This window comes from Panthera tigris, chromosome A2 (assembly GCF_018350195.1).
Source record: "Panthera tigris isolate Pti1 chromosome A2, P.tigris_Pti1_mat1.1, whole genome shotgun sequence".
NCBI classification, from domain to species: Eukaryota; Metazoa; Chordata; class Mammalia; order Carnivora; family Felidae; genus Panthera; species Panthera tigris.
The window spans coordinates 76,122,443-76,148,682 of NC_056661.1; the positions used below are offsets into that span (position 1 = coordinate 76,122,443).

At 46.5% G+C, this 26,240-nt stretch overlaps 1 protein-coding gene across 1 annotated transcript in view; it reads left to right on the forward strand.

Moving 5' to 3' along the window:
* The first annotated feature begins 1,081 nt into the window (after nt 1-1,081).
* The window catches only part of LAMB1 (laminin subunit beta 1), a 74,143-nt gene continuing 48,984 nt past the window's right edge, over nt 1,082-26,240 (forward strand). Inside the window, exons 1-12 of the mRNA XM_042964278.1 lie at nt 1,082-1,371; nt 2,452-2,627; nt 4,944-5,079; nt 8,228-8,301; nt 15,618-15,806; nt 15,895-15,958; nt 19,674-19,876; nt 21,957-22,077; nt 23,541-23,729; nt 24,199-24,378; nt 24,513-24,625; nt 26,112-26,191. Of these exons, the coding sequence (XP_042820212.1) occupies nt 1,335-1,371; nt 2,452-2,627; nt 4,944-5,079; nt 8,228-8,301; nt 15,618-15,806; nt 15,895-15,958; nt 19,674-19,876; nt 21,957-22,077; nt 23,541-23,729; nt 24,199-24,378; nt 24,513-24,625; nt 26,112-26,191 (1,562 nt within the window). The 5' untranslated portion in view covers nt 1,082-1,334. The remainder of the gene's footprint in view (nt 1,372-2,451; nt 2,628-4,943; nt 5,080-8,227; nt 8,302-15,617; nt 15,807-15,894; nt 15,959-19,673; nt 19,877-21,956; nt 22,078-23,540; nt 23,730-24,198; nt 24,379-24,512; nt 24,626-26,111; nt 26,192-26,240) is intronic.

Here is a 26,240-nt window from a genome sequence, read left to right on the forward strand (position 1 = left end):
AAATCTCCTGCGGGGACTACCAACTAACTGTACTCCCCTTATTCAGGGCACTTTTGCGCAAACCCCAGCTTTGACTCCATCCATCCACTGCTAAGGCAGCAGAATTGGGCCAGTTCACTGGAAGGGCGGCAGTCCCGCCGCCTGCCTCTCTTCCCGCCCCCCTCCCCAGCCCCCAGGACGTGGGCGAGCTCTGTTTACCCCTTATTCAACCAGACAGGTCGCGCACAAGGCCATTAGAAGCCCTCTCTCCCCATAGAGTTCCTCTCTGGAATTGCCCAGGTGGCGCTTTGTGGAGACCCTGAAGGGGGTCTCATTCGTGGTTGAATCAACCCTGTCACGGTGAGATGGGAAACACGCTTCACCAGCAATAGTGTCGATGGAGAAACGACCTTAATTAGAGCCATCGTCTGGATTTAGGTAAGTAGATTTTTTTAAAACAGAATTAAACGGGCAATTCGATGCCGTGGCCACCTGGGTGGCAGGTCCAGAATAAATGTGCGCGCAAAGGAAGCCTAGGGAATAGCAGTTTCGTCGCCTCGCGTGGTGACATTAGAGACGTCGCGTCCAGCCCAAGCTTCGCGATCCCGGATTCCCTTCTTTGTAAGGCAACAAACCTGACAGGTCGACCCTCTTTCTAAAGGGTTAACCCGCCTTTCCCGGGCGCTCGGGGCGGGAGTTTGTGGCCCCGGGTACCCTTTCGTGACTCACCCCTTGCAAATGTAAACGCCCGAGTGCGCGGTAGGTCCCGCCGGGGAGGGGGTGGGGGTGTCTCGCCGCGATCCCGACACCTACCTCCGCCACCAGCCCAGACGCCTCCCGCCCCCCCGCGCTCCGGCAGGCGATGCGCACCCCGGGGTGGCCCCGCCGGAGACCGGGAGAGCCTGACGCCCGCGGCCACCGCAGGCGCGGCCTTAAAACAAAAGAGGCGCCCCGGGAGGGTGGGACCCGGACCTCACCCCCTCCCCCCGGCGGTGGCCGCCCGCCCCCTCAGCCCCTACTCTGCGTGTGCGCATGAGCGGAGGCGCCTCCCCCGGTTCCTCCCAAGGCTAAACTTTCTAATTCCCTTCTTTGGGCTCGGGGCTGCGGGGAGAGCGCTCGCACCGCCCGGGCAGGAGGACATAGTGGCTGAGCGCTTTTTCCCCTCCGACCCCCCGCTTCCGTGGGAGCGGCAGGAAATGGAAGGGCCCCTCTCCTCTCTCTGAACAGTTGCTCTCTCTTTTTGTGTTTCTTTCCTCCACCTCTCCAGAAGGGAAGACGGGGAAAGCGGGCAGGCGGCTCGGCGGGTGCGTTCTACCCTCCTTCGCCGTGTCCCCTCGGCTGTGCAGGGACCGGCCATGGGGCTGCTCCAGGTGTTCGCTTTCAGTTTCTTAGGTAATTGCGCCGCGGCGGTGGGGAGAGGAGTGGGCTTGGGAAGAAACCCCACAAGCCGTTGGACCCGGCTTCGCGGGAGCCTGGGGGGGGGGGGGCGGGAGAGGGGCTGGGGTGGGAATCGCGCCCCGGGATTAAACGCCAGCGCCCTCCGTGGCGGCTGAGGACTGCGCGCGAGGATTGCCGCGGACCCGCATCCCCGAGGCTGGGTGCCCAGAACTGGGGATCCGCGGCCCCTGCTCGGGCTTTGCACCTTTGGCGTGTTCACCGTGGGTCTCTCCACTGCGGGGGGCGGGGGACAGGCTGCCTGGGATGGGCTGGGGGGCTCGCCGCGGGGGACTCCCCTGGAGCCCTTTTCCCAGCCAAGTGACCAAGCTGAGCACAGGCTTAGTCCTGGGAACTGACTGGGGCCATGTGGCTTCAATTAACCATCGCTGTTTGCCCCCGGATGGCGCCAGAAACAGCTGGGCCGGGTGCTTCCCTGGAATGACGAAGCGTTGAAGCCACTCCAAAGCCACAGGGACTGTTCACTCACCCCTTGCTCGGGAAAGCGGCGTCCCCTGCAAGTCCCACCACCTCGCCCCCAACCGAGCGCCCGGGACCCCCAAGCGTGCACGCACACACATCCGTGACCCCACACTCACAGATCTGGCACGCACACTCACGGTTTCACACTGAGGGTGCACAGGCTGCCGCACGCACGAGGTGTATACACTCACCCACCTACTCGCATGCACATAGGCGGTTCGCCTGTCGCCTCCCCGCACACAGGTCCAGGCACAGGCACGTCAAGGTGGCTGGTCTGCACATCTACCTTTTGTGACCAGAGCTGCTTGCCCGGGACGGATGAGGGTCTCCCGGGAATGATATGGGCTGCTGGACAAATTTGACATCGTGTCTCTTTCCAAACCCTCTCCACGTCCTGGCTTCTCCCGCGCTCATCTTTCCATTGTGCCTCTATTCTGTGCATTCTGCTTTCTTCTGAACCTACTCTCTTCCCGCCCCTGCTTGTTCATTTCGCTTGGGCTCGCTCCCGGCTTGTGCCCTCCTCCCCACCTCCCCTGTCGCCTGCCCTTTCCACAGCCCTGTGCGGAGCCCAAGTGCGCGCTCAAGAACCCGAATTCAGCTACGGCTGCGCGGAGGGCAGCTGCTACCCTGCCACTGGCGACCTTCTCATCGGCCGAGCACAAAAGCTCTCGGTGACCTCGACGTGCGGGCTGCACAAGCCTGAGCCCTACTGTATTGTCAGCCACCTCCAGGTGAGGGCAGAGATCCCAGCCCTAGGCTTTGCGCGCGCGCGCGCCTCCTCCAGTCCAGACCAGAGGGGCTGGGCGCTGGGGACTCCACATCCTGCCAGCTATCCAGATAGGAAGCGCGGCCAGTCGGGGAGTCCCGGGATTAGATGGGTTGCTCGCCCTTTTTTTGCTCCATCTCCGTTTGCACAGTTGCATCCGCCATACATTTCCTGCCGCCTCCACCGCCCGCATAGTCCCTATATGGAAAGTCAGGACCGCCCGGACCTGGCCCCTGCCCGGGATCCTGACACCAGGCCTCCAGAAGTCTCCACTGTTGTTGTTTTGTGATCTGTCCTCCTTGGAAATGTGCATAAGAGATAGTCCATCATCTCTTTCTTAGACTGAGTAGTGATCTTGGGTTTTTCCTAAGTCTTGTGCTTGCGGGAGGGGTATTGTAGCACTGACAGATGTCTTGTGAGGTCACTCTAGCCACTGAACCTAATATTTTCTGGTGTGGTGCTGTTCCCATCTATCCTCCAGTAGATACTTTTTCAAATGCCCTGGTTGCCATGGCACCCTGGTAGAGGAGGACCAAAATGAAATTTCAGGGTGTCCTTTCTAAAAGTAGGCCTAGATCTTAGATTTCTAAAGTCCTATTTTTAAAAAGTCCAAACTAATTTTAAAAGAAGACAAAGCATAAGCTACCTAGAATCAGAAGCCTTTTCCTTGATTTTTTTTTTTTTTTTAAGTATGCGGATATTTCTGGCCTCGAAAGCAAGCCAAAGGCGGCCTAGTCTCACATGCAGGGCAAGGGCCAGAGTCAATTGCTATAATTTTGGCCCATCCGCCTACCTGTACACCTGCCCTTTGGGAAAAGGATGATGTCCTATGGTTTGCACCACAGATGCCTTAAAATGGAGTCACTTTTCCAAAGCAGAAAGGGAGCCCATTCTGTAGACCTGATAAATTAAACCAGAGGAATGTGGTCAAGTGGATTCCGCTCATTTGCTTCCAGGTTTATACAGAGATGTCTAGACTGTTTCCTCCTGATTAGAAGGGTGGCTATAATTAACCTTTTTTTTTTTTAAGTTCTGGTAATTGTTCTCCAGTATTAGTTTTCTTGACTACAAGTTAATGAAGGCCGTTGATGTTACCTTTTCTAATATTAGCATGTAAATTTTACCTAAAATATTATGTTAACATTCACCTCAGAGGCGAGGACATCCTGTAAATGAGTCACCAGATTCTGAGACCGGCTTTGACCAGAATGAGAATTGAACTGTTTGTCTTACAGACCAGCCAGAGCTAAACTCTCTGGTTTACGTGATTAGCCGTGAAAGCGTGGAGTGCTCTCTGTAGATACCAGAGCCGAGAGAAAGGGCCTGGGTGTGCGCTTTTCTCAAGCATTTAATGGGTCTGAAAACTGAGGCAGGAATCTTAAGTATTTTGTCCAGTATTTGGTCCCATTGCATTCCTGACTTCTGTTCTCTCTCTTTGTCTTAGTACATCTTACTAGTCCCTAAATCCTTTGGGGAGGAAGGTGATAACTAATAGCTAAATAAATACAAACTTAAGAGTCTAGTCCGTGGGTATTGTCCTCCTCACAATATCACCCCTGCTTAAATGTTGTTTGTGAGGTGTATGTGGACCTCTGTGGGTGCCCGTCTTAGTGCATGTTGGCCTTGTGTGAGTTGGTCTGTTTATAGTGGGTTCACCCCGGCAGGTACCCACTTCCCCAATATCCTGAGTAGTTTGTAGATGTCCCCTACAAGCTGCCACCCTTGATTCACTGCTGGGGCAGCACAGAGGTTCAGGAAACTGGTTCTGTATTTCCCAAAGCTTCTTAAATACATTCGCCTAACACTTGGCCTCTGCATTATGTTGGTTTTAGAAAATCAGGCTGCGTGAGTTGTTTTTTTTTTCCTTTCATTTTTCAGTTTGCTTTAAAGCATGTCAGCAAAAATTTTCTAATACCTCTTCCACATCTCGCTTTAAGTGTAAGCTTCTCTAGCTATTATTCATTGAGATGAAGGCTTAGGCCTAGAAATTTCATTTTGATTCAAGTACTAGCTTGTGGAAACAATGCCTTCTTTTACTTTTGACCTTGAATTTACAAGAGTGGAGGAAGTTTTCAGGAGTAATTCATACTCCATGAGTTAAAAAGTGGAAGGCATATTATATGGCATGTAAGTAATTTGGACACATTCATTGTTCTTGAAGCAAGCAGGTTTGATTTTTGTATTGTGGGCTTGATTTTTGGTGTGTGTGTGTGTGTGTGTGTGTGTGTGTGTGTGTGTGTGTGATTGCTTCCTACACTCATGAAACTAACTTTGCTTTCAGGAGGACAAAAAATGCTTCATATGCAATTCACAAGATCCTTATCATGAGACCCTCAATCCTGACAGTCATCTCATTGAAAATGTGGTCACTACATTTGCTCCAAACCGCCTTAAGATTTGGTGGCAGTCCGAAAATGGTATGTGGTTGGTGTGGGAACAAGTTCTATAGAGTGAGATTGGTCACCTGGAAGGGGCTCGCAGGCTCCTGGGTATTTGTAATCTCGATTGATTTCTCTGCCCTGTAATTATGGTCTTTGGCAGATTTACTGCCTGAAGCACTAACTTCTCATGGTAAAATCTGATCCTCCTTCCTGAAGCATGCACTTTCTATAAGAAAGCAGTCTTTCATGCTGGACCAAAGGGATATTTCCTGGTCCTTCCCCTGAGGGGAGCCTTTACGGGGGCAGGGTGTATCGGGAGGATGGGGCCGGGGTGGGGGGAGACCCTGCGCTATTTCAGGCCCTTAATCTTCCCCAAAATAGAGCATCTTTCTTTGGGATCGACCCCAAAAGAAAGGGCAGAATCAGCCCCCACTTCTACCAACACCTTCCTTCTATCTCGAGAAAATTCAGTAATAGTACTGTGAAGCATCACTAAATCTAAATTTTCAATGATTCTGTCAACATGGATATGACCCCAACTCAATTCCTTTAGTGAGTATGGGAATTCAGCCCTTTTTCCTTCCTTTGCCTTTTGGGTTTGGGTTTAGTAAATTCATTAAACTTGATGTTACTTCACTGGGAAACTAAGCCCAAATTAGTTTTGCATTTGTTTCAAACTTGAAGACTGAACTTTAGGAAATAAAGGTAGAGTTCTTGTGTCTCTTAATTAACAGTGGATCATTAGATCTTTCAAAAGAGTATGAGAATTTTGGCTGTCAAAGAAGTGAACCTAGGGATGGTCATAGAAAGCATCGACTGTGCAAGATCTTTTTATTATATGCCCTACACCTGGGACATTTTCAGATGTTTGCCGTCATTTAACATTCTGTAAAGAGGAACTCCCTTAATAGACTTCTTTGTCATTAATTATGAAGTTATACATGCTTTCTAGAAAACTGTTGGTTTCTAGGGAGGATTGATTATTGGTCAGCCATGGGACTGCATCGGTTACCAGACTGAGACAGGCTGGTCCTTAGAAAGCATGTAGATTAGAGCCTTATCAATTCTTTTAGGAGGTTATCTTGGTTCAGTGTGAAGGAGAAGGTTCTATAAATCTGTACCTAAGTCACAGAGGACTTCTGAAATAGCATAGAGCTTATTCCAAACAGGGAGCGGGAGCATGTCCTGACTGCCCACATTCTTCCAGTGAAATGAAAAGACAATTAGAAGGATGCCTCTAAAAAAATTAAAAGTAAAAAAAAGGATGCCTCAACATTAGTATCAAGTTGATAGACAGTAAAGTTGTTCATCATGTGCTGTCATTCTAGAGAACGGTTTTTCTTGGTTATGTCAGGCCTTCATCAATTTCTGCAACTTTGAATTTGTTGGACGAGAGAGTCCCAAATGTCAGAAGGAAGGGATCTTCAAGTAGAGGGGCTTGTGTTGTCTGTCACAAGAGATCAGATGATGTTGGGCTGGAGTTTGGTCTTCCGAAAGTCAGACTGATGAGTACTGTCCCCTCCGTGTTGTCTGATAACTCACCGTTGGGGATGTTCTTTATGGATGCGAGTTTATCCATTTTCTGTGGGTTTTGTCCAGTGTCCTGGTGGCATTAAATTATTGGTGCTCAGGCATAGAAACAGGGTTGGCGTGTACAGCTACTTTTCACTTACCCTTCCTAACGATCTATTTCTAGGTCGGACAGAAGTCAAATACTCTGTAGAAGAATGATCTGGTTTCTTTGTGGATTTTTCTTCCCATATTGAAACACACATGCGCGGGCGCTCGTGTGCGCGCACGCGCGCGCGCGCGCGCGCACGCACACACACACACACACACACACACACAAACTTTACTGCTTTTATCAGGTTATAAATCTAAAGTGGAATGTGCTTTTAGTGTACCCATTGTAGCATATTTTCTTCCATTGCAGAAATGGTACTGGTCCTGTTGGTACTTTACATTATCTTTTGTTATCTCTTCATTTTGAACAAATCTTGCAGGTTTTTAAAAGCCTGGGAGAGAAGAGCTGCGTAGTTGCTTAGCTAACATTTCACTCAGAAATGTCCAGAGTAGGTTTATAAGACTGTTCTTTTTAATAAGTTAGATAAGGTTAGTTAGTATGATTATAATGTTTTTCTTTAACATTCCAACTAACTCATATCCGTTTCAGTGACCACCCCCCCACCCCCCACAATTGCCTTGGCGGTTTTCCAGTGGGAGAGTTTATTTCAAAAGTCCTACTGATTTCCTGAAACTACACCAGCCTGTGACATGATTCATTCTGACACATTCCTGTCTTCCTGCAGTTAAGACTTCTTAGGCTCTAGAAGGTGGACCCCCAAAGTGCTCTCAAGCACAGGAAACGGGGGAAATGCTCTCCTTTAGCAAACAGGTGGGCTTGAGGGCCCAAGATGAGAGAGGGGGTCCTTTCTATCTCTGGAATTCCAGTGGTCTTTTCTGTGTGGCGGGACTGACCGACCCTCAGGGGACTCAGGGGATGGCGCAAAGGCTCATTTGTTTGTTCAGGCTTTCCCCTGAAAGGGAAGACGCTAGTATTTGTTCTGGGCTAGTTTATTTATTTGGCTGATTCTTTGTCTCTGGCATTGTTTTTCGGTTGTGGCGATGCATCCAAAGGCTTCCCCATCAGGGATACCTCTTTCTAAATGGGAGTATAAGTAACAGACGCGGTAGGCTCTGATTTTCTTTGCTGCTGCATAAAAAAAGGAATATTTGTGTCCCCCCACCCCACCCCGCCAGGAGGATTAAGTCCCCTGCTTTAGGCTGCAAACTGAACCCCTGCTGTGCACAGGAAGCGGACCCCTTCCTTCCCCCTTGGAGAGTCCCTTGGCTTAGATTTGGGAAGATGTTTTACTTTGTCCTAAGCAGAAGCTGTCTGTCTTGACAGCAACTCCAGGCTTCCCGCCAGGTGTCTTGTTCCGGTGAGCAGAGTCCATATGTGGAGCTCCAGAATGAGTTGAGGAAAACTGAAAGTTCATTCTGGCCCGGGCCTCCCCGCCTAAGCCAAGACCAAGGGGTCTTGTCTTCAGCCTCACTGTCAGAGCGCCGAGAGGGGTTCTGTGCGGGGCGTAAAGAGAATTCAAGAAAAATACTCCCGACCGTTCACAGATGTTCCTGTTTTCCTTACTATTTCCTTTTTGAATTTTGAAAAAATCTCCTATAGGCGTGGAAAACGTAACTATCCAACTGGATCTGGAAGCAGAATTCCATTTTACTCATCTCATAATGACTTTCAAGGTAAGGAATTCATAACTTTCTTGCAAATGACACGTTGAGAGCGCTGTGTAATTCCCTTTTCGGTATGGGATGTCTGTTGTGAGTTGGCCTCAGTGGGAACTTAAATATTATTGTTGCCATAAATTGGGATAATTGATCAGCTTTTTAAAGATGGACGTGAATAACCATGTTTAACAAATACTCAATCTTCGTGGCAAGAAGGAGAGAGAGAGCCACTATTCTAAGGTAATTCAACTGTAAACTTTTAATTAGATCTCGTTTTATTTCCCCACGGAGAGAGGCAGCTTTGACTCTCTCCCAAACCACAATAAAACATCTGGAGAGTAAATCCCTGATCCCTTGTGTTGATGTTTTAATGCTGAGCTTGGTAACTGAAAAGGAAGTATATTATCTTTAGTTTTCAAGGTTTTGCAAAATTTGTGGGAACAGTTTTACAGTTCCTTAAGAAATGTGTATGCCTTCTTAAATGTGCATTTTTCGCATCCTTTTTCTTTTAGAGATGTAAAATGACTCCAGGGCTAGGGAATTTCTCTGTACAAAGTCCCTTTGTTTCTTCATAAGCAGCTGCCTGGAAATGACCGACTTCACATGGCTTAAAGTACATGTTGATGCACATAAAACCCATAATTTACTTATGGCTTCTCAGATTAAAATCACTTTTGAGTGGGCTTGGGTTGGAGTTGGGGGCCTTATCTGTACCCCGTCAGGTTAGCAAAAGGTGCCAGGGAAAGATTTAGCATGTGGGCAGGTAGCCACGAAAGTCCCACCGTGTCCTCCACCAAAGCCTGGGAGGCCAAGAGCACAGGTGGGCGTGGAAGTCCGAATATGACAGGAAGGATGTAGACTGCTGGTTCCCAGGCCTGAGCCCCTCTCCTCAGTCCCCCGCCCAGAAGTGCTGTTGCTGCTGGGGAGGAAGGTTTATACTGTGACATCGGATACTGGCGGAGAGGGTAGGGGGCTTTCCCTAGGCAACTCGACACTATGCCCCCTCCCGTCATTGACCATGCCCTCTGCTTGGTGGTTAGAAGCAAAACTCAACCACGCATGAGGATGTTGCCTTCATGTTATGTGACACCTAAAAATACACAAAACTATCATTATTCGTGTTGATGGTCCTAGCTTTTCCTTTGGAAAGGGCGTCTGTTCACATACGTGGGAAGTTCTGAGTTTGCTTACATCCAAGTCCTTTGGGTACACACTCTGTCATTACTCATCCAGCTGAGTACAGTGGGCCATCGATGAAATTCTGCACACAAATGCTGAAGATAAAACAGGAGGCAGGGGGACTGAACTCAGACGAGAAGAATAGGTACAGGTTGTCAGACTGTAGTTAGTGAGAGAGAATTCAACCTCTGGGCTTTAGATCCTGTGCAAAAAGCAACATCTATGGGGTTGGACAGACTTGGAGATAAATCCCCATCCTGCCCCTTATTGGCACATGTGGCCAGAACTTTGGCTTCCTCTTTGGAAGGGAGAGTGGGAAGAATAAGGTCACCTACATTCGAGGGCCGTGTGACCTTGCCCTCTGCTCTGGAATAGGCATAATCTTGCCACCTGGCACATAATGGGAATATGATCGCTCTTCTCTCTGCTGATGCTTGGCAGGTAGTGATTGCTCTACAAATATTTACTGAATGAATACATGCATAAAGGAATTCAACTGTCTTCTGTTTGTAAGAAACTGCCCCGGGGGGTGAACGACACTTGCAGATAGCTTACATCACGAATGTGCTAAGAGCTCCAGCAGAAGTTCAGACGATGTGCGGTAGGAGCACCGAGGACGGGGAGAGTAATCTTAGCCTGGGATAAAGCAGAAAGCTTCATCAGGAGCGGTCTGGGACTGTGTGTGACCTGGGCCAGGAAGGGTGAGCAGGATCTCAGTGGGAGGAGGTGGAAGAAAAGCCGTTCTTGGCAGAGGAAACCGTCTGAGAGCAAAGCTCTGGTGGTGGACAGTTCAGGCAGAGTTTGTTCAGCGTAGATTAGCCTTGAGCTCAGGGCAGTGAGGGGGAAAGGGAAGTAAGGTTACATACAATCAGAAAGTCCCCGGCTCCTGGCTGAGGGGTGTTAATTATATAGGAAACAGGGAGCCACTGACAAGGAAATGAGACTGGATTTCAGGAAGATGGCCAAGGCGAAATACAGAGGAGGGCGTGGGACAGTGAGAACTGACGGTGCGTGGGGAGGCCCTTGTTGAGGTCTGTGCTAACGGGGGGCTCACCTGAGAGGGTGCTGGTGTTAATGCAGAGCCGGGCCTGATTCTCAAGTAGGAGGGAACCACCCCAGCAACCCAGACGTCCTGGAAGTATTACCAGAAAAGCTTTTGCAAATCACGTATATGCCCTTGCTGCCAGCTCTGTTACCTGCCACTGATAATGCCTTTGAGAATCATTGCCCACTTTCCATGGGAGTCGTCAGTTGGACCCTCTGGGATCAAAGGTTCAGCCACGGGGGCGCCTGGGTGGCTCAGTGGGTTAAGCGTCCAACTTTGGCTGGTTAAGCGTCATGATCTCACGGCTCATGAGTTGGAGCCCCGCGTCGGGCTCTGTGCGGACAGTTCGGAGCCTGGAGCCTGCTTCAGAATCTGTGTCTCCCTCTCTGTCCATCCCCTGCTTGCACTCTGCCTCCCTCTCCCTCTCTCAAAAATAAATAAACATTAAAAATTAAAAAAAAAAAAAAGTTCAGCCCCGAATCGGGGGAAGATGAGAAGCAGAGCAGTGGAAGGGAGAGCAGGAATGGGGTGAATCCAAGATCACTTGGATGTCCAAGCTGAGCAAGCGGGAGGGTGGTGATAGAGTGACAGTGGCGAGACGGGGGTGGGGGGGGGGTTGGGAGTTGTGAAGAACACCACCCGTGGAGTGGCCGTGGAGATGGCTGCTTGCTAAGTGGACTGGGTTTTCATGGGCTAGTGAAGCTCATGTAACATATACATGGTTTGCTTTTGTAGGCAGCCAGATGTTTCCAGAATCGTAGCACTTCTGCTTAGTAGACGTTCAGAGGTGGCAGGGCGCTTGGGTGCCTCAGTTGGTTGAGCACCTGACTTTGGCTCAGGTCATGATCTCGCGGTTAGTGAGTTCGAGCCCCGGGTCGGGCTCACTGCTGTCAGCACAAAGCCTGTTTGGGATCCTCTGTCTTCTCTCTCTCTGCCTCTACCCCGCTCGCACTCGCTCTCTCTCTCAAAAATAAATAACGTTAAAAAAAAAATTAAAGGGGCACCTGGGTGGCTCAGTCAGTTAAGCGTCGGACTTCAGCTCAGGTCACGATCTCCCATTTCGTGAGTTCAAGCCCCATGTCGGGCTCTGGGCTGACAGCTCAGAGCCTGGAGCCTGCTTCGGATTCTGTGTCTTCCCTTCTCTCTGCACCTCCCCTGCTCAAACTCTGTCTCCTTCTCTCTCTCTTTCTCTCTCAAAAATAAATAAACATTAAAAAAATTATAAAAAATTAAAATAAACAAACATTAAAAAAATCAGAGGTGGCCATGCACCAGTATAAGTCCTGAGCACGTTGGAGACTCAGGGAAGAGTGGGAAGGGCCTCCATTCTCTACATAGAAGTGTTGTCCTGGTTTCCAACAGCTCTGGAAATCCACAGGAAATTGGATAATTCTTCAGTGACCCTTTGGGACTCAGGAGTTTCCAGAAGGGAGGGAGAGAAAGCACAGCCAGAACTGCCTGTAAGGCTTTTCCTCTCTGCTCCCTTGTGACACAGAGACATTAGGCTAGTCTGTCCCCAGATGTCACCACCCAGGAGGCAGGTCTCATGGTGAGTTTGTCTTGGCTGACTTAGTGATTAGGGTTTTTTTTCCCCCCTTACTTTCAAATTCTTCATCTCATGCTCTGGAGTTTAATAAAGTATCCTTTTCTTCTATTCCTGAATAAGTAAAAAAGTAAAAATTCAAGTACCTAGTAAGTAAGTCAAAGAGTCTGTCAAAACGTGACCTTTCATTTTCTTAACCCTTGTCTCCTTTTTGTTTTTTTAACGTTTATTTATTTTTGAAGGAGAGAGAGAGAGACAGAGCATGAGCTAGGGAGGGGCAGAGACAGAGGGAGACACAGAATCCAAAGCAGGCACCAGGCTCTGAGCTGTCAGCACAGAGCCCGACACAGGGCTCAAACTCACGAACCGGGAGATCATGACCTGAGCTGAAGTCGGACGCTTATCCAGCTGAGCCACGCAGGCGCCCCACCCTTGTCTCCTTTTATCAGTGAAGAAGACCATCAGGATTATTAAGGAAGGCAAAGTATGTCTGGGGATATACGAGTTTCACCATTAGTGATCACCCCGATTTCTCTCCAACATTGGTTTTAACTCGGAGGTGAGCATGTGTCCGGGATGGGTTTGTTCAGCCGGCTCACCTGGCCTGTTCTCCCTCCGCCATAACGTGCCATCCATCTCCCAGGTGCACGTACCCCCTTCTGTGGCATCGAGGCCTGTGCCCAATGGTAGTGCTCATTCTGCTTCATCTCTTATTTCCAGCTCACCCCCTCCACCACACCCTCCGAAATCTCTGTCCTGCCTGTTTCCAGGATTCTTGTCTTTTTACTCTTTCCTCTCTGACTTCCATTTGTCAGCCTGCTATTATGCTATGAGCCAGTGAGGCAGAAAGATGGGTTTGGGCCAAGTTCAACGTGGACTGGGATCTAAGCTCTGCCTTTAGGTAGCAGGTCAGTTAAGGTGTCTGAGCCTCTTTCCTCTACTGTAGGAAAAGTGTGTCGTGAGGGTATATTAGTCTCCGAGGGTGGCCATAACAAAGCACCACAGACTCAGTGGCTTAAACAACAGAAATGTATTGTCTCATGGCTCTGGAGGCTTGATGTCTAAGACTGAACTGTGGGCAGAGTTGGTTTCTCCTGTGGCCTCAGTCTTTCCTTGGTGTGTAGATGGCTGTCTTTATCTTCACATGGTCTTGTCTTGTACATTTCCATCTCCTAATTCCTTCTCCTTAGAAGGACACCAGTCACATGGGATTTGGGTGGACTCTAAGCCCTCATTTTACTTTTTTTTTTTTTAATATTTTTTTTTACATTTATTCATTTTTGAGAGACAGAGCACGAGCGGGGGAGGGGCAGAGAGAGAGAGGGAGACACAGAATGAGAAGCAGGCTCCAGGCTCTGAGCTGTCCGCACAGAGTCCAATGCGGGGCTTGAACTCACGAGCTGTGAGATCATGACCTGAGCCAAAGTCGGACGGCTAACCGACTGAGCCACCCAGGCGCCCCTCATTTTACTTTAATTAATCCTTCAGAGAGCCTGTCTCCAAATATAATCACATTCTGAGATCTTGGGGGTTAGGTCTTCAACATAAGAAGTTGGGGGGGCCGCCGTTCGGCCCATAACAGAAGGTTATGACATAATGGAATTAAAGCTCCAGGCACCACTCTCCTTCTTTGTCTAGTCCTGTGTGGATGCATTTTCTGGAGCAATGATTGCAGCTCCTTCATCTTGCCCTTTGCTCTCTGGGAGGACATTCTACCCTCTATATTTGGAGGTGTCAAGTGTTTTATGCCAACAGTGATTTCCAGATCCACGGTTCAAGCTCCGTTCACGCAGCTGGGTGCCAGACCACGGTTTCCAGTTGTCTGTCCAGTGGGTGTCCCCTCACATGTAGCTAGTCCAAAACCAAATGGCTTCTTTCTCTTCTGTGGCTTTGCTCTTAACCACAGTTGCCCCCGCTACTCAAACTCAAGCACCCGTGGTTCTTTCCTCTCCGTCCCTTTCCACTGAAACCAAATTGATCGCCAAGTGCAATTCTTTATATTTGGCTAAATTCACTAAGTTTTCAGACGGTTGATTGCATCCTTTCCATCCACCCATACTGTAATGCTTGAGTTAAGACCTTCGTCTTTTTTTTCTGTCTCTCAGTTGGTTTCCTTGTCTCTTGTTTTTTGTTTGGTTTTGTTTTGTTTTTCCATGTCTGATAGCTGTGCCACGGGGTTATTTTTCTGACGTGTAGTCTGATCATTTCATTCTGCCCACTTAAGTCTTCTGGTGTTCCCCTTTCATGGTGTAAAAATAAAGGAAACCCCTTAGCGTGGCGAGCAAATTCCTTACTTCCCTGCCCTAGTCAACCTCTTCTGTCATGTGTAGCCACCTTCACTCCCTGCCTGGAAAACACCTACCCTTTTAGGATCCAGTCTGATGCCGTCTTCTCTCTGAAGCATTCCCTGGCTTGTGTGTGTGTGTGTGTGTGTGTGTGTGTGTGTGTGTGTGTGTGTGTGTGTAGGTGGTAAAATGTACCTAACACAAAATTTGCCATTTTAACCATTTTTAAGTATCCAATTCAGTAGCATTAGGTGTATATGTTGCACAGTGTTGTGCAACCACTTCCACTATCTGTTTCCAGAACATTTTCATCACCCCAGATACAAACTCTACCCTACTCTACTCTACTCTATTAAGCAATAACTCCCCGTTGGCCCCTCCCCCCCGCCGGTAACCTTTAACTTACTTGTTGTCTCTATGTGCTTTCCTATTCAAGACATTTCCTTGTAAGTGGAATCCTATACTGTCTTTCCTTTTGTCTGGCTTCTTTCACTTAGTGAAATGTCTTTAGGGTTTATCCATGACGTAGGAAGGACTAGAATTTCTTTTTTACGGCTGAGTAATATCCTTTCGTATGTGTATACCATGTTTGGCTTATCCATTCATCTTTGATGGATACTTGGGTTGTTTCTGCCTTTTGGCCATTGTAAATTGTGCTGCTACGAACATTCGTGTACAAGCACCCATCTGAGTCCCTGTTTTCAGTTCTTGGGGTGATGGAATAGCCAGGAGTGGAATTATAGGTTTCCCCAGCTTCTTGAGTTAGTCATTCCTTCCTCTCGTTTTCCCTGAGCGCACTGCATGAGGCTGTACTCTGGTGTTTCGTGTTGTAAATGATTTATACCTATATCTACACTTCATTGGGCCGTCTACAGCATGTGGACCACCGCGCGGTAGTGAGCAGGTGTCTGTGTGCAACTGCTGAATGAATGAAGACCAAACGCTCAAACTAGCCAATCCAATTATGGGTGGTGACTGACTAGACCAAAGCTTGTTTACTGTAGGGTCCTGGTTATAATCCACTCCTAAAGAGAAACAGTTTACTAATCTCTCTCAGGGTGGGAGAAAGCGCAACATTTCAAGGCTAGACCCTTTCCTACAGGAGGAGTCTCCATGGAACAGCCTGAAGTATTTGAAATCCAGCCACAGTCTGAAATACCAACCCCACGCTGTCAGCATTTGTGCTGCACAGTGGAGTGATACCTTTGTCTGAGATTTCTTGAGAAATGCAGATCACCAATGCAAAACATCAAATGAGCCTTTTCTGCCCTGCCTTTAGACATTCCGTCCGGCCGCGATGCTGATAGAACGATCGTCTGACTTCGGGAAAACCTGGGGTGTGTACAGATACTTTGCCTATGACTGTGAGGGCTCATTTCCAGGCATTTCAACTGGCCCCATGAAAAAAGTGGATGATATAATCTGTGATTCCCGCTATTCTGACATTGAACCCTCGACGGAAGGAGAGGTCTGTTTGCTGTTTTTGTTTTACATTCTATTTACAAATCCTTTTTGATCATTGCAAAAATACCCATTACTCTTCTGTCTATTTTTAGGTGATATTTCGTGCTTTAGATCCCGCGTTCAGAATAGAGGATCCTTATAGTCCGAGGATACAGAGTAAGCTTGTTTTCACATAACAGCTTTGATGGAACACCGCAATCACGGAAGAACTCTTACCCAGAGCACTGCTACACAGAATCTAAATATTCAGTGCTAAATCCACCGTCTTTATTTCCTTTTTTTCTTCGCAGTACCCAATCAGAGGCTCTTGAAATTGGCAGGAATCAAAAAGGTTTATGTCCTAAGTACTCAAACAATTATGCTCGTCATAATACCTTATTTATTTTATTGCTCAGTATAATATATATTATATATATATATACACACACACACTATATTATATACTATACTATATATTATATATGTGTACTCTCTATATATACATATACACGTATATGTATATATGTATGTATATATATATAGAATGTACATACATGTACATATGCACGTATATGTATATATAAAATACATATAAACTAGGGTATAGATTAAGCTGTTGTAACAAAGGGTCCCCCCAAAAATACAGTGGTCAAATAACATAGAAGTTTATTTCTCTCTTAGGAAATCATCCAGAGGGATGATACAAGTAGACCTACTTGTATAAAATACAGGATGACGCCCAGTTAAATCTGAATTGAAGATAAATAGCAAGTTATTTTTTAGTATAACCGTATCCCACGTAATGCTTGTGACTACTACAAGGATATCCCATGTAATACTTGGGTTGGTGTAACTATGTCCCATGTGACATATTTGGGATAGACTTTACTAAAAACACTATTAACTATTTATCTGAAATTCAAATTTAACTGAGCATCTTGTATTTTTATTGCTAAATCTGGCGACCTTAGCAACCCAGTTCCCTTCTGTCTTAGAGTCATTATCCACATGGTTGGGGCTGGACGAACCCTACCACGTTATTGTCCCAACCTAAAAGATGGGAGGAAGAGAGGGGCAAGCAACATGGAAACTGTACGTGGCCCCTATCCATATCCCATTGGCCAAAATTAGCCACATGACCCTACCTCAAGGCACACTGGGAAACCTCTCTAGGTAGGCGGCCATGTGCCCTCTCACACTCTTGCCTAAGGTTCTTACTATCAAAGGAAGAAAAGAGAGTTCTGGGGGAGAATCCGAAGTCTCAGCCATGCTCCATATGCTGAGTAAGGTGGCGGTTGTCATTTCCATTTAACAGATAAGCAAACTGAGACTCAGAGAGTTAGAATAACATGCATGTGGTGACATGACCATTTAGTGTCAGGCAGGTCCTGAAGCCATACGTTAGGATTCTAAATTTAGAGTTCTTTCCAGCATTTAACAACCATACTTCTGCTGTTAAAAAATTACATTTCGATCATCTTCAGAGGCAAAATGTGAACTACTTAAAAGAGTTCAGAGTCCGACAGACCTGGGTTTAAATCCCATTTCTAGCATATCCTAGCTCTGTGACGTGGGGCAAATAACCTGCTTAAACCTGGTTATAGTTGGGTTTTTTTTAGCCTCTGTTTTTTCATCTGTCAGTGGAGATAGTAATGGTGACCTGAGGGTCATTATGGAGGGAAAAGGAGTTCTGTAAACGACTTTCCAACGTGCCTGACACACGGAAAGTGTTCAGTGAGTCAAAGAAGCTGCTGTTGATGACGGTGCCATCAGCCACGGCCTGGGTCTCACCGTGGACCCAGTCCCCTTCCTCAGAGTGAAGGGATGAGACTCTCTCTCCTGCGGATAAGGTGTAGTCCGCCGAGCAGAGAGGCAGGACCGATTCTTGGTGCTCCTTCCTCACTGAGGATGGCCTTGTTTGGAACCACGGTGCCATGGAACCTCCCAGCATGAAGCATGAAAGAGTAGAAGGGAAAGCGTCCAGGAAATATTGCCAGACAAGTGCTATTTCCCCACTTAAATTAATTTTACGTGTGGCCCAGACTGTCTCTGGATTGTAATTCACTCATTCATTCTATTGTGAAACAAATATTTAATGGCACATCCAGTTCTGGCATTTCGGAGTGAGCTCTGTGAGGCCTGCCCTTCCTGCTCTCCAAATCCAGTTGTGAGAAACGTCCACATGGTCTCCAGGACAAACACCTCATGGGGCCCTAGAGGAACTCGTGGTCTGCTCCTTGTTGGGTGAAATTTGTGGGACTTGGAAAATTGGCTGCCATCATAGTTCCTTGTTTTTCATTGTTAAATGGCCTCAGAAAAATTCAAGAGGCGTCCATTTTAACTGATCACGTTTTCGATTGACCTTGTACTCGCGGGAACAACGTCTCTTTCATCGTCCCTATTGTGGAGAGCTCAGAGACTCTCTTCACAAGTGGTTTTGCCTCAGTATACAACAGCGGTCAATATACAAGGCTTAGTTGTTGTTAACTGTGGTAGGAGAGAGTGGAAGGAGCATATTTGCTCTTCTGAGGCCTTCCACAAAGATCAGTTCAAGGGCTTCTAAATACTCCAGCTGCTCTCCAGCTTTGTTGTCTGGCCTCTTGTCAATAGGCGCTTGTGCTCGTTCTGTGCAGGAGGAAACGTTGGCATTCATAAATTCCATTCAGCTAAGTCGTACCACGGTTTCTCTGTTTTGTGTTTGATTTTTACAAAGAGCCTAAGTTTAATGCATGGACTCATGGACTTTCTCTTTCAACCCACGGCTATTTCTATAGTCTTCATTGTAAGCTCTGCATAGATTTTCAGTAGTTAAAATTGTATCAGGGCTTTGAATATATCTGACGCGTGGGGCCAACACCCCGTGTTCGGTTGTTCCCTGTTGTAACTGATGAGAATGTATCAGCCCAAATGAAAGTAAAGCTTGGGAGAAACCTCAGGCTACACAGGGCATAGGAGGACTGATGGACTCATCGGTGTTTTAGGGTCCACTTAGTAATTGATGAAAGCATTGGTAGAGAAGGTTGAATGGCTTCTGGCTTATCAGGTTACTAATAGAATGTAATTGCTAGCCAGCTTCTGTAGTAAGCATTCATCTATAGACCCAGGAGAGAGAAGAAAAGATCTGAGAAATTGATCTACAAGTAACTTACATTTAGGGGGGAAAAAACAAAAACTTGCCCAACCTCCTGATACTGAGCTCCTTTATCCCTATGCCTCGCTGTGGATGGCAAACTAGGACAAAAAAGTGGGAGACTGTGACGTTGTGTAGAAATTTGGTGGAGACCTTCTGTCCCTGGATAGTAGTTATTCCATAGTGTTAAATCTATTTTAGCAACTTGGATTTCATCTTTGTGGTGGGAAATTTCAGAGAGTATTTTCCTCTCCAAAAATAAACACAAAAATGTTTCGTTCTATCTTACAATAATGAAGACAATTGGAGTGTGCCGCTCAACCCCCTCCTACCTGAATAGAACTCTCTGATTTTGAGACCGACCCTAGTTGCTGTGGGCACCGCGTGGAATTGCGATGGTTCAGATTACTCTGTGCCAGTGGGTTCTTGCAGTCCTGCAGCCGTGTTCTTAAATTTCTCTAAATTTCTCTGCTTTTGCGCTTTTTCCTGAAACAGTCTGCAAGCACATCCGTCGCAGAATAGATATTCTTACTAAACTAGTAAGGAGGCAGCAAACCTTCTTTCTTCCAGAGACTCACAGTCTTGATATACTTGTTAAACTTTACTAGCATGGTCATCTAGATCAAACAAGGGGGTAACCTTTCCTTTACTTCGGCATTTTTATCTGCCGTGCCTTTCTATAAAGAGAAGAGGTGTTGTATAATTGCAAAACAAGTCTTGCTTGTGTGATCAGACTTTTCATCTTCTTGGTGACCTTTGTAGATCTCTTAAAAATCACCAACTTGAGAATCAAGTTTGTGAAGCTCCACACTTTGGGAGATAACCTTTTGGATTCCCGGATGGAAATCAGGGAAAAGTATTACTATGCAGTTTATGATATGGTGGTTCGAGGAAATTGCTTCTGCTACGGTCATGCCAGCGAATGCGCCCCTGTGGATGGAATCAATGAAGAAGTAGAAGGAATGGTGAGTGAGTGCTGTGGGGGGGCTTTCTCCTTCATACAGATGATTCCGGAAAGCAATTTGAATCTCGTCTTACCTTAAACCTTGCACAATTTCTAGGGGTTTTACTTTTCCAGACTGACTTGGAGCTCTTTCCGCCATTACTGGTGGTTGATGGTTTTCTCTTTGTTAACGTTCTTAGACTGTGAGAATATAAAAGCTTTTCATTTCATGGGCGAAGAACTAGTTTGGGGAAATTGTTGCAGCAAGCTGCTACTACAATAGATATTTTTTTGTAGTCAGTAAGGAGGAAAAAGCTTTCTACGTAGCCAGTGCATCTTCTTTTCCTTTAGGGAAGATTAGACACCACAAACACCCCCATCTTTATGCTACAAGGCATAAAGTGATCCCAGTTCGGAAAACCTGGACATTTGAACCTGGAACCACGAAATATGATTTCGGAATCCAATGGGCTTTGTTTCTTTATATATTTCTTCTAGTTTCATTCTTTTCCCACTTTTATGCCAAATATACGTGTTGTCAAACTACGTACTTCTAAAAATTGGGGGTTTGGATGATTTGCCAAATGGAGAAAGTCGGAGTTATTTTACCAGTCTCTAAGTAAACTGCTAATTCTTATAGACCCACAGGATTTTACAGCTAAACAGGATTTATTCAGCCAATTATCCTTATAAGAAGAGAGCAGGGATTAAATAGTTCACCAAAGGGCCCTAAGTAAATGGCAGATGGAAATTCAAATCTTACCCTCCTGGACTCTGCCCCAGGATTCCTTCCATTAGACATTGGGCCTCCCTCGTTGAAGAGTGTAAGGCTTCCTTACTTGCCGTTTGCTTTTTCAAAGATCATTAGTCCTCATCAAAGAAGGTCCAGGATTGAGTGTATTCAGCTGCCTGAAACTTCCGCCTTCATTCGCTCCAGTTAGAATATTTGCTACGTAGATAAAGTGGCATTTTCAATGGGGCCTCAAGGGAGGACCTGTCCTTGTAATCTCTTGCTACATCTTTCAGGGAATGCTAGGTAGATAATGTTTACTTTGCAGGATAACAAGCCTGGCATGTAGCTAAGTCCTACAGGCCCGTCACTGTCACGGGTCTCCGTACATTATGCTGTTAATTCAGACACTGTAGGGTCCTGTGGCATGTGCTTTGGGTCTGTTTTTCAGTCTGCAGAAAACTAGCTTGTAATGAGATGATTTTAGTCTTTTGCTCACTGCACTCTTGTCAAGGTGAGTCCAGGGCGGACCTGTCTGTCCTGTTCCTGAATTCCATTCTGTAGAAACTAGTGTTAAGGTGAGGTGCCTAAGTACATGCATATTTGGTAGACTGAAAGAATTTATCATTTACGTGCCTCAGGGGCTTAGGCATATCTTGCCAGAGACACAGTGCAAAAGAGTGCATCCTAGGCCCTTCACAAAGCAAAATAATTTATATTTTTCCCCCAAGATTTTAGATTTCCTTTCTTAAAGAAAAAAAGCAAATGTGAATGTGGCAAATGATTAATATTTTGAATCTCATTTCGGTTGGGGAAAAAAAATGAAGTGCTTTGCCTGAAGTCAAAAACAAAACAAAAGAAGCAGAAAAACCCATTCTGTTCTGTGACTTAGTGGTAAAATTTGCAGTAATGTGAGTTGGTTTCCAGTGGTATGCATACATTTAGTTCTGCATTATAACTTTTGTTGATTTCTCTTATAATAAGTTTCTTTTTGACATAGATTTTTTTTTTTAACTCTTAAGTACCTAGTTTTTGTGTTTTGTGGGGCTTTTTTTGTTTTTTTGTTTTGTTTTGTTTTCTAATTTTTAAGTGACCGATTTTGTTCATCTGGGTTCTTTGATCCCTACTTCAGTGACATATATATTGAGTATCCATTATATAATAGGAACTGTTCCTAGAGATGGGAGTTCAAGCCACCAAAAAGACAGAACTCCCTTCAGGGAGGGACAGAATTAAAACAAATATTCATTGCGCTGAGCTAGAGATGCGGATTAGTAGGAAAGGGGTTTATTGCTTCCACTGATTGTGGAGAAAACCTGGCCATCAGGTTGCATCTCTAACTTTGCTCCTTCCTGTTTGTGTAACTTTCAAGGTTCATGGGCACTGCATGTGCAGGCATAATACCAAGGGCTTAAACTGTGAACTGTGCATGGATTTCTACCACGATTTACCTTGGAGACCCGCGGAAGGTCGAAACAGCAATGCCTGTAAAAGTAAGTCTCCGTCAGAGGGATGTCCAGACTCCAGGACCCATTTTCTGATTAGAGCTACTATAAGAGTACGTGACTTTTGCAAAAGGAAGAAAAGTTAGTACCCTTTTGCCAGCGTCACCCAGATACTCTTAGGAAACCAATATCCACTCAGTTCAATCAATACATTAGCATTCAGAGCAGTAGCCAGGGGCTTGGCAGACTTAGAAGTTGGAGATGTTGTCCCTGACACTGTGCCTGTCTCAAAGGCAAGAGGAGCGCGAGAGAAAAATGAGAGAAAAATACGGCACGGTAGATCACTAAGGTGTAAGAGTTGTTGGCCCTGTCTCTGTGCCAGTCTGGCTGCAGCCCATGGCATACGTCTGGCCAGCTGGCCAGCCCGGTGGCATTCTCTGGGCAGACGTGTAGTTTGAAACACCTCCCCGCCCCCCACAGTGATTGCAATGCCTGCCCCTTCCCCCACTGAGGCCTGTTCTAGAAGTTCAGAAACCAGTGAGGGCTGGAGTGGTCAAGGATTGTTATTAAGTACAACCCTTTGATGATAGCTGAGATTGTTGAGGTAAGAAGAAGAAAGGGAGGTGGGGGGGGGAGGGAGAGAGGGAGGGGGAAGCAGGAAGGAGTTCAGATAAGGAGAACCGAGCAAAGCCTAAAGCCCCAAGGACGTTCTTCTTAGGACCAACGCCGAGTCTGCCCTGGGAGATGATTCCGACATTTAATTCAACAGGTGTGTCAAGGGCAGTTCCCTGCTAGGCACCCAGAGTCTGTCGGTGGATACCTCACAGCCCCTCCGTACGGGAGGTTGTGTTGCAGGAGGGAGAGGATGAGGCCAGAGTGTAGAGCCCTGTGAGGGCCAATCGAAGTTAGGCTTCGTTGTGAGAAGACAGAGGAGTCCATGTGGGTCACAGAGCAGAGAGTGAGATGATGTGACAGCCGGGTTGGACCAAGAGGGCTGCCCAGTGGGCCAGCAGAGGGTCAGAAGGCCGGCCAGATGGCTGTTGCACAGACCTTAATTCTCACTGAAGAGCCTGCTCGCGTGAGCTGGTGGGAATGGGAAGGAAGAGCATCACCTTGACACCACACTCCCCAGAGCTGGCGGCCCAGCCAGGCTTTCCCAGAAGTATCCTAGAAGGTCCTCTGGAGGGGTGTGTTCCCACCCTGAGTGGCACCCAGAGGCGTCCTCCACATCGTGGCTACCAGGGGCAATCCTTTCCCCCAAGTTTTCCTCTCTTTGCTTCGAAGCCCGTTCTCTTCCAAAACGGGCAGATTGTTCAGTTATTTCATAAAGCTTACCCTTGGAAGGCTTCCAGCATGATGTCAGGCGGACATGTCCTTTTCCATGGGCCCCTAAGTGTTAGCTGCCTGAACTTCATCCCTGCTTTCCAAAATGAGTTTCTTCCTGGCACTCCCTCCTCCATTGGTAAGTAGATATAAAAAAGGCTTTACTTGACATTGGCCTTGTCACACAGAGTGTAACTGCAATGAACATTCGAGCTCGTGCCACTTTGACATGGCCGTGTACTTGGCCACCGGAAATGTCAGCGGAGGGGTGTGTGATGACTGTCAGCACAACACCATGGGACGCAACTGTGAACAGTGCAAGCCGTTTTACTTCCAGCACCCGGAGAGAGACGTCCGAGACCCTCACCTCTGTGAACGTACGTAGGGCAATTTCATGACGTTTTCCGTCCTCTTTCAATTTGATTTTTTTTTTTTGATGTTTATTCATTTTTGAGAGAGAGGGACAGAGCGTGAGCAGGGGAGGGGCAGAGAGAGAGAGGGAGACACAGAATCTGAAGCAGGCTCCAGGCTCTGAGCTGTCAGCACAGAGCCCAGTGTGGGGCTTGAACTCACGAGCTGTCAAATCATAACCTGAGCTGAAGTCGGACACGTAATCAGCTGAGCCACCTTTCAGTTTGAATAGGCTGGTGACCACCATCCTCTCGGGACTCCTGGTATGAGCATGAGACTCCGCTTTATTTTAACTGCTACATAGGATGCTGGCAGCAGAAGCTGCCTGGCACCCTCTCTTCTTTAGTCTATTTCTGTGACCTTCCAAGGGGCCGACGGGAACGTGTGTTTATACAAACACTCACATTGTTACCTGGTGCTTTTTGTTCTTCTTAGGGTGTACCTGTGACCCAGCTGGATCTCAGAATGGGGGAATCTGTGACAGTTACACCGATTTTTCTGCTGGCCTCATTGCCGGCCAGTGTCGGTGTAAATTACACGTGGAAGGAGAACATTGTGAACTTTGCAAAGAGGGCTTCTACGGCTTAAGTGCTGAAGATCCATTTGGTTGTAAATGTAAGCGCGTTTGTGAAAAAGTTGGGGTGTTCTCGTGGACGCTGTTCCCGTTTGACTTTGCAGTTCTAAATCCAGACCACCTCTTGGCGCTCACTTGGTTTGTGTTTCTTTGCTTTATTTTATCTTTAATTAAGCTTGTGCCTGCAATCCTCTGGGAACGATTCCTGGCGGGAATCCTTGTGATTCTGAGACTGGTTACTGCTACTGTAAGCGTCTGGTGACAGGACAGCATTGTGACCAGTGTCTGGTAGGTAAATCCTGATTACATGGGATGAGGAGTTCGTGAAGGTGGCAGGTTTTAGTGGAGAATGCCTTTCGCTACTGCAGACCCTACCATCAATCACCCTTATATATAAATGTTAAAAGACACAAGCCATTCACAGAAGAATTGCCAATGAATTGATTTTAACAAGATATTCACTGTCGCTGTTAGAATTATAAAAACCACAGCGACATCCCATTTTTATAGACAGAACTAACGAGTTTTTAAAAATGGGGATGCTAACTATTAGGACATAATGAGGGGCTGGTCCTCTAAGCTGCTGATGGAAATGCACAGTGGTTCATACTTGGCAAAGAAAGCATTTTAGAAATATGTTATCAGTAGCCTGTAGAAATGCACGTACCCTTTGACCCGGTAATCCCCCTTCTGGGAATCTTTCCTAATGAAATGAGCAGAAAATTGGACAGAAATGTATTCGCCAGAAGACTCATTGCATCTTGTACTAATCATAGCCAAAAACCATGGAAGCAACGGTGGGGAAAATAGTAAACTAAATTTGGGGGTTTGTATACAGTGTGATACTCAGCTGCCATTGAAAATGACAGTAACGTGAGGAAATGCTTATGCTGGTATTAAAAAATACATATATAGGATGTGAGTAGTACCTTGACTATGTAGGAAAAAAATTCATCAAGAAAAACAAAATCTGGGAGGAAATACACTAAAAAGTTCACTGTGGTGATTCTGGGTAGAGTAATTCCGAGAGTAATTTTTTAAATTATTCCATGTTTTATAACGTTGTTATGAATCCCTTTATAATTTGTGAGAGGGGTTCCACTGACCCCAAATTATGTTTATGACCTATAGGCACATTCGCCTATATCCAGATGCTTAAAGTAAATTTCTGGAAGTCTGATTTAAATCAATGGACCTGGTTTTTATGTGTTCATTAGGAAATAGATATTTATTAAGGTGCAGAGAGCTCTTCTCCCCTACATGGATTCTGTTCCATTTCTTTTTATTTCCATCTCCAGTGCTTTCAGGATTCAGTGATTTTCTCCCGTTTCAGTTGTGAAAATACTTGCTTTATGCCATTTGGACGCAGATAAATCCTTGAAGAGCTTTGCTTATGAGGTTTTTGACAGGCTGAACTTATGGAAAATTTAAAGGCCTGCCAAGTGGTTGCCAAAAGTCTCTTACTGCCAGAGTACTTCTAATGAACAAGATTGGCCTCTTAGCTGCTTGCTCATATTAATAACTGGACAAAGGCTGTTGGCTTGGAAAAGCAGCTGTTCTGATCTGGCGTTACATGATGATGGCCCCAGCAACCTGCAGCTTGGGTTTCTTGAATTCAGAATGTTTATACTCCTTCCCCTTGTAGGCTTTGTGCTTTCACGGTACAAAAGTGCATTTGGTGGATCAACCCAGACATGCCATAACTTGTTCCTTGTTGAGTCTATTGTGTAATTATGGGAACCCACCTTTCGATGTTAAATCTTTTATTCTGCAGCCGGAGCACTGGGGCTTGAGCAATGATTTGGATGGATGTCGACCTTGTGACTGTGACCTTGGAGGGGCTTTAAACAACAGGTGAGTGAAGCTACACTTTCGCTCTGGTGCTCAGTCCCCTCAGTAGTAA